This window comes from Myxocyprinus asiaticus, chromosome 7 (genome assembly GCF_019703515.2).
Source record: "Myxocyprinus asiaticus isolate MX2 ecotype Aquarium Trade chromosome 7, UBuf_Myxa_2, whole genome shotgun sequence".
NCBI classification, from domain to species: Eukaryota; Metazoa; Chordata; class Actinopteri; order Cypriniformes; family Catostomidae; genus Myxocyprinus; species Myxocyprinus asiaticus.
Window position 1 is genome coordinate 838,526 of NC_059350.1, and position 8,523 is coordinate 847,048.

The 8,523-nt window shown below is 38.8% G+C and overlaps 1 protein-coding gene across 2 annotated transcripts in view; it reads left to right on the top strand.

The window, feature by feature from the left end:
- Positions 1 to 5,967, top strand: part of LOC127444397 (zinc finger protein 501-like) — a 29,193-nt gene extending 23,226 nt beyond the window's left edge. Inside the window, exon 4 of one of the 2 annotated variants that reach the window (XM_051703753.1) lies at positions 1,739 to 5,964. In XM_051703753.1, coding sequence (XP_051559713.1) covers positions 1,739 to 2,658 — 920 coding nt within the window. In that variant the 3' untranslated portion in view covers positions 2,659 to 5,964. Of the gene's footprint in view, positions 1 to 1,738 lie in introns of both variants that reach the window. The other variant, XM_051703754.1, reaches the window with a different exon arrangement.
- Positions 5,968 to 8,523: the final 2,556 nt, after the last annotated feature.

Genomic DNA, 8,523 nt, shown 5'->3' on the forward strand with positions numbered 1-8,523 from the left:
CATCTTCATCAAAGTCACAAGTATAGACAAACACAATGTGCTTAAGATAACAACACACAAACAACTATAATCTTTCATGTCTTTATTGAACACATCCCATTAAACAATCACAGTGCTGTGGAAATGTAAGTTTGATTTAATAACTGGTCGATCCTCATTTGGCTGCAATAACCTCAATCAAGTGTTTCCTGTAGCTGTGGATTAGACCTGCACAATGTTCAGAAGGAATTTTGGACCATTCTTCCTTACAAAACTGCTTAAGCTCAGACATATTCTTAGGATGTCTGGTGTGAACGGCTCTCTTGAGGTCATTCCACAGCATCTCTATTGGGTTAAGATCTGGGCTCTGACTGGGATTTTCTTTTTTTGAAGTCATTTCTGTAGTGAATTTACTTTGATGTTTAGGGTCATTGTCCTGCTGCATCACCCAACTTCTACTGATCTTCAGCTGACACACAGTCACCCTGACATTATCCTGTTGGATATCTTGATAAACTTGGGAATTCATTTTTTCCTCGATGAAGGCAAGCGTTCCAGGTCCTGAAGCAGCAAAGCAGCCCCAAATCATGATGCTCCCTCCACCGTACTTCACCGTTGGGATGATGTTTTCATGTTGGTATGCAGTGCCCTTTTTACGGCAGACGTAGTGTTGGTGTTCTTCCCAAACAATTCAACCTTAGTTTCATCAGTCCACAAAACACCTCTGGCATTGTGGACTGTCAAGGTGGTCTTTGGCAAACTTCAGGCATGCAGCAATGTTTTTATTGGAAAGCAGCAGCTTCCTTCATAATGTCCTGCCATGAACACCATACCTGTTTAATGTTTTCAGTATAGTAGACTCATGAACAGAGATGTTAACCAGGTCCAGTGATTCCTTCAAGTCTTTATCTGTCACTCTAGGGATCTTTTTGACCTCATTGAGCATTCTGCGGTGTGCCCTTTGAGTCATCTTGACTGGACAGCCACTTCTAGAGAGAGTACCTATAGTACTAAATCATCTCCATTTATAGACAGTTTGTCTAACTGTGGACAGATGAATATCTAAACTCTTCAAGATAACTTTTTAGCCCTTTCCAGCTTTATGCAAAGCAACAATTCTTGATTGTAGGTCTTCTCATATCTCTTTTTGTGAGTCATGATCCACATCAGCGGATGCTTCTTGTGAATAGCTAACTCTAAATGTTTTAGTGCTTTTTATAAGTCAAAGTAGCTCTAACCCACACCTCCAATCTCGTTTCATTAATTGGCCAGGTTTGCCAACTCCTGACTGCAGTGTTTTTCAATAATACAGTTGTATGGTAGTAATATTACCAGATAATAGTGGTATTTGACTGAACTCGGTTGTGAGGCAGCATTTACAGCTCAGACTCTACGTCTGCACGTCTAAACCCAGTGCTGCAATAGGAGTTGATCAAACAACACTAGCCGAAGCGCAACAGAAACAGATGCTTTTCCAAATTAAACTCCTTTCAGAATTCGTATGCAGATTTTGCATTCAAATGTGCATTTTTATCTTAAATTTATTGAATGTCAAGCCTTATTGTTGACTTTAATTATGTCCGTACAGCACAGATCAACTAAACTCGCTCTTAAATTTGGCTGTGACTGAAAATTGCAGGTAGTTAATTTGGGTATAGAGGTTGTTTATAAAGAAAAAACTAGATAATCCAAACACAACTGATAGCCGTATTCTGCTGCTGTGCAAACATAGCCATTAATGATGTTTTGTTCCATTTAGATGCAAAAAGTGGTTCATCTTCGGATGGAGAAACGGCTTCTACATCAAAAGCAAGACATGAGAGATCCTTTTCTACCTCAGAAAAGAGGAACCTTCATTCAAGAGTGCACAGAGTAAAGAAGGAGTTCCACTGTGAGCAGTGCGGGAAGGTGTTCTCTGATTCCTCAAATATGAGGGCTCACAGGAAGATACACAGCGACGAAAAGCCTTTTCAATGCAGTGAGTGTGACAAGTGTTTCAGAACTAAAAAAGATCTTGTTCTTCATTGGAGAACACACACAGGGGAGAAACCATTCAAGTGTCCTCATTGTGAGGTGAGATTCAGACACAGACACCATGTGAAGGAACACTGTGTCCGTTTGCACACCAATGAGAGTCTGTATCAGTGCAGTGAATGTGGGAAAACCTTTGTACAACTAGATTCTTTAAAGTCACATCAGAAAATACACTCAAAAACCCATCAATGCTCACACTGTGATAAACAGTTTAATAACAATTCTCGTCTGGTACTCCATGAGAGAACACACTCTGGAGAGAAACCTTACCTCTGCTCTCACTGTGGAAAGAGCTTTGCTAATTCACGTCAATTCGGAGTTCATGTAAGAGTGCACACGGGAGTAAAGCCGTATCACTGTAGTGTTTGTGGAAAGAGTTTCAGTCAATACGGTCACTTATCAAAGCACCAGAAAACACACACTGGAGAAAGACCTTACAAATGCACTCAGTGTGACAAAGCATTTTCTCGATCAGATGTCCTGAAAGCCCATCAGAGAGTGCATACAGGAGAGAAACCTTACCGCTGCCCAATCTGCAGGAAGGAATTTGTACATTTAGCAAGTTTTCGTGCTCATAAGAAGATACATACTAAAGATCAACCTTCTCTGGAATCCCCTAGCATCTTTTCATGCCTCAGTCTGTGAAAAAGCCTTTGATCCTTTGGTCAGACAGGCATCAATTGCCGCTTCTACACTATCGGGCCAGTGCGAGCCAGGGCTATCAACTGACCAGCCGGGGCCAATAGCCTTGGACCTCAAGCCGCAAGACCAAAATCGATCTGCATTCCCACCATCGGGCCAACTCCGCTGCATTGCCCAAAAACCAACCCTTAATACGCAGCTGCAGTGCCAACGTTACACACACCGCCCATTTCACAAGCAAGAGGGAATCTCAAGCTGAGGTATCAGGTTATACAGTTATCTAGAATATCGAGTTTCTATTGTATGTAAACATTAGCTAGCCAGCTAGCAAGATAAGTTAGTGTTGACAACTCACGACTGTAACTGCTATGGTGTCTCGAGTGGTTTCTTCACTAACAGTGGTACGATGTCCCAGGACACCATTTATGAAAGTTCACCGAACCATGGATAGTAATTTCTTTGGGCACTGCTTTGTCCATTGGTCATTTTAACGGATTTGTACTGTGCCCGCATTTTATTAATTTTCTTCCCGAAACTGTACCACTGTACGCTGGATACACAACCTGGGAAGTTCGGCGAAACTCCGCCTTTGACATGGAACCCGCCTCAATCCCCGGTTAGCCTTGTTTGGCCCAAGGGTAATCAGTGGGCCAAAGTCAAGTCAACCTTTATTTACCTTTATTTATGTTTTATAAAATGTTTTATTTTAGCAAAAGATCTCAGGTAGAAAAAGCTACCCTTGACAACAGCACTGATCTGCTTATTGAAAAGTAACAAAAGGTAATTGGTGAATTCTGAAAGCCCCGAGGTGGCACGAATAAAGCCCCGGAAGTGACAGTGGGAACGCAACTGGCCCTGGCGTGCACTACCACACCCCCATTTGGCCCGATAGTGGAAACGTGGCTAATTTTGTAGCATATATGACTCAAACCTGTTTAGCTGTTTGTACAGTGAACTAGTGTTTCCTACTGAAAGGTAAACAAAGTGTACCTTGTTTGTAATGCGTATGATATAGTATCTTTGGGTGCCTAGAAGATGGCGTCAATGTAATAGTTTTGAGAACAATGCTGAAATTTTAACCGTTTAACTAGGGCTTGGCGATGATATCGATATTTATTGAAAAAATAAATCCTTCATATCGATGATAAACCTTTGAGTAATTTCCGATATTTTAGCCTATGTTCTACATCTAGACGATCTAGATCAGTGGTTCTCAACCCTGTTCCTGGAGTCTTTCAGTGGAGTCAAACGATCACTCAAGACAGTGAAATTGGTGAAATAATAATAAAAAAAAGGTCACACGCCTTATGTAGTATTAAATCCTAAACTGATTATACCTCTTGAACTTCAAATTAAAAGGTAGCTTACCCTATGGAGTTTACTCATGTAAACAAACAAGTCATGTTTTCATTCATTCTTGAGGTCTAACAAACATGTGGAATGCATTTTCTCCCCCATTAATGGTATGACATGTATATCGTGATAAATATCGATATCGAACGATATGAAAATTAATATTGTGATTATATTTTTGGCTACATCGCCCAGTCCTACATGTAAACTGGTAATAGAAAGAACCTCTGAATGTGAGATAAATGTTTTGAAAATGCATTGAACTGATTTGAACTGTTTTATTATGTACTTGTGTTTAGAAAAGAAGATCATATACATGTATTAGAATAGATAAGTATAATCTAAATGTAACCAGTGATATAAACATGTGGTAGACATACATGTACAACAGAGAAAGGTGTATGTATGAGTATGTTTTAGAGAAAGTGGTAAATTTGTCTTAGACAAGTTTATAGGTATGCACAAAACATAATCCTCAATTTATGAATGTGTAAAATAAAACCATACATGGTTGTACATGGCAGTTAATTACTAATGGAAATGTAGTGCTGTGGTGTAACTAGATATTTAAAGTTTTAATTGTCCTTTTTTATTTATTGGTTAAAGGTGCAGTATGTAAGATTCAGAAACCCTTGTTATTAGTGACACCTGTGGCCGTTCAGTGAACTGCAGCAGCTACCTGTTGCTCATGCTCGTGCACACACTCCATAGGGACATATGTGAGCAAACATCGGCCAAAACAATGATGTAACGTACAAAGAGACTGAATGTGATTCACCGACATCATGCTGACAGATGAGGTAACATAATTAAAATTACACAGTTATGATTGTTTTACTATAAACTTTGAGACTGTATATTATATTTGACTCTCCAGTGCTGGAACAGGGCTAAAACAAAGTGTGGATATAGGTCTGACTATGTGAGACTGTAGTTTGAAGTGATCACTTTTCTTTGCATGATACATTGACTGCATTTATACGATAGCCTATGTCAGCGTTAGCTAGCTAGCCAGCTTTATCAATAGCTGTTAGCTAAATTTGGTGGATGATGACAGTAGCTGTTTATAAAATAGACTGTACATTATAAATATGCTGACAATTCAGTATTGATGTGATTCCATCACAACTGTCATTTTGATATATCGATGCGTTATTGTTTTATAATAATAGAATGTTTATATTTTCTGTATAACCAAGTTACGTTACACTAATGAATGGAGCTTTCTGCATTATCTTGAACATTGTCTAGCATTCATTTCATGTGTTATTGTAGTTTACCCTGCTGAATAATTACAGATGAACATTGATTATGACAGTTACTGTGCAGGCAAGATCAAGTTAGCTAAAATGACTCGGATCAATCACTATATTGCACTATATTTCACATGCTGTGCAGTTATGTAAGTTTACCTGTCCAATAAGAAGAACGCCAATTCAGGGTCGGTTCTGATCCCCAAAAGCGAACGAAGTTCCCTCCAGGAATCAAATGCCCTGCCGAAGTTCACTCTAGTTTTCGCTCGACCACGATCACGTTCCCGCTTAGCCAGACGGGATTCAGTAGATAAATGTTTGTTTTTTGGCTTACTCTGAGTTTGTGTAGGAGTCGGTGTTGTGCTGGGAGCCGGACGTTTGCTGGATTCCATCTCTAAGATAACGTTACCTAGTGTTGCAGTTTGTTGTCACTGTTGAATAGCGGAAGAGAAGCACTGAGGCTCTCGGGAGCGTGCATAAACGTCACATCCTTTGGATTTTCCCTGCAAAAGCGACCCGCTCCCTTCACATGAAAATCAGTCTACAGGCTTTAATAGGCAACCTAGGAAGTCCGGGAAGGGCTCATTTTTTAAGTTGCATTACAAGCCGTTCACACATTGGCAAAATATGTAAAAATGTATGTAAAACCGCCTTAGAGTCCCATCAGGAATGCCACCATTTTGAAGTCTCCTATGACCTCCCAGCTGTACTCATCATACTTCAAGGTGTCCAGCAAGGTCTTGATGCTGTTGTAATCCTCTTTGAGGTGCACTGAGTGAGTCAGGGGAAGAGACGAGTACGTGTTACCATTATGGACCAGCACGGCTTTGAGTCTTCTGGATGAGCTGTCAATGAAGAGCCGCCACTCATTCAGGTTACAGGCGATTCCGATTGCCTCAAACAGACTGGTCACATTGTGGCAGAAGCAGAGTCCATCTTGACGGGTGAAGAAGCTGGAAAAAGGTTGGTGACACTTCCTCTGATCTGCGACTTGCACAGTTTCATCCAACAAGTTCCACTGCTTGAGACTAGACGTCAAAAGCTCGGCATTTGACTTGGTGAGACCAAGATCTCTAATCAAGTCGTTGAGGTCTTTTTGGTTGGGGTAGTATGGGTTTCTCTCCTCAGCTCCATCTCTGAAATCCCTCAAAGTCCATATCCTTGATGCTCATCTTGATAAGTTCAAGGAGAACATGGGAGCGTACTCGGAGGAGCATGGCGAGCGCTTCCATCAGGATATACTGGACTTTGAACGCCGCTACCAAGGACAGTATAACGAGAGCATGATGGGAGACTACATTTGGGGGCTGATTCGTGAAAGTGATTTACAGTATAATCGCAAATCTCGAACAACTACTCACTTCTAAATCTTTTGTAGTCATTTTTGTATTACTTTAGTATAAATACATGTTCATTTAGATTCATATGTTGTTTTGTTCTGACTTTGTGAACGAAAAGATCACAAATCCTCCCGTTTTCTCATTGGAAATAGGAACATTTCTAAATATCACTGTCCTGGTCACAAAAGCAAAGTTTGTGGGGAATAATAACCATTTTCTATACTTTTGAGGCTTAAGCAATTAGGAAATAACACTTACTACCCAGGAACCAAAAAATACAAATTTGTTACACAGTGTAAATGGCAGAAGGGGGTTATATTAGAAAGCTGTTTTGAAAACAATGTTTATTTTTGCAATACCAATTGGTGGCACTAGTAGCGCAGAAATTACTTTAGCTTTAATAAAGCAAAAATAGACGTGAATGACTCCATACTGTTTGGTTCAGACTCACTCAAAACACAAAAGACACTCATTTGTCACCATCTACTGGCCAAAAAGTGTAATTTGCAGAAATAGTCGGTGAACAAATCTGAACGAATCTTTTTGGTGAATGGATTCAAGCGACACGATTCAAAGTCAAAAGGATGGATCAAAGTCCCCGCCGGATTTGGAAAAAACAAACAAATTGGATTCATCATGTGCAGTGTGAACCAAGACTTGAAAGAAACATCAACGGCTCAAATCTGAGACTCTGCTGAGAATGTGATGATGGTCTGTGTCACAAGAGGAAGCTGTTCACCTAAACACAGATCCGTTCACATGCATTATTGTTTTTGTTTGATAAATGACTGATTTGGATAAAATTATATATTGCCACTCTCATGCCTCTAAGGTAAAGCAGAAATTAGTTTTAAATTAAGGGGCAATAGGTGCAGATGTTTAAGGGGTATTTTTTTTTTTTTTTTAATTTAAATGGTTTGTTTCTTTGCAAACTACACAGTATAAAACACCCAGTGTTATCTTTTGCCAAACAATTTAAAATAAATTGCTAATGTGAACAATTACGCTTTTTCCTATCAACATTAAATGTGATATCTGTATAATTAGATGTAGAATAATATAATAGAATAGATAGAATAAAATATATTTATTGTCATTGTATAAGTACAATTATTATTGCCCAGGTACAACGAAATTAGGTTTGTGACACTCCTTACGATACTATAGAATAATAAAACAAAAAATAAGATAAACTAAACCAAGTAAATAAAATAAAAATACCAAACATGATATGGAAAGCAAATGTAAAAAGTAATGAAATGTTAAAAATAAGGAGTTCATTATGAGGGCATTTTTTGCCCCCACAGTTGAAATGCGTTAAAGGTGCACTCAGTAAATTTGGTCTTTTTTGTTGTCTTGGATTTACACTGACACCTAGTGGCTTGGATGAAGCATCATTTAAAATCAATAGTTTTTTTAGTTTCAGTTTTTTAGATGCCATTGTAGAAATTTAGTATTCACAGTAAGTCATAACTACTATAATCAATGAGTAAATGTGTCCAATAACAGGAAGGTTATTGAGATTAAGCGAGTAGTATTCGGCTGGTCATGTGATCTCAATATGGCCGCCCCCATGTGCGGACCCTCTCCATGTAGAATAAAACAGCTTTAATAATGTTACTGATATGACTGGAGTCTTCATTTTAATGTGAGAGCTCATGATTTTAGGAGAGGAGTCAAAGGAGTAAAACTTTTTTAATGAGGAAAAAATTACTGAGTGCACCTTTAACTTATGACATTTTTTCCATTTCTAGTTTTTTCGTTCAAGTCAATGTTTTGATAACACAATATTCACTTAAATATATCGCTGAACAATGTCATATTAATCGTCCAATCTTACTGAAGTATTTGAAGGATGTAGTGTAAAACATGTTAAAATAATAATAGTTTCTGTGTCTGTGGAGCTGTCTGGTGTACATAGC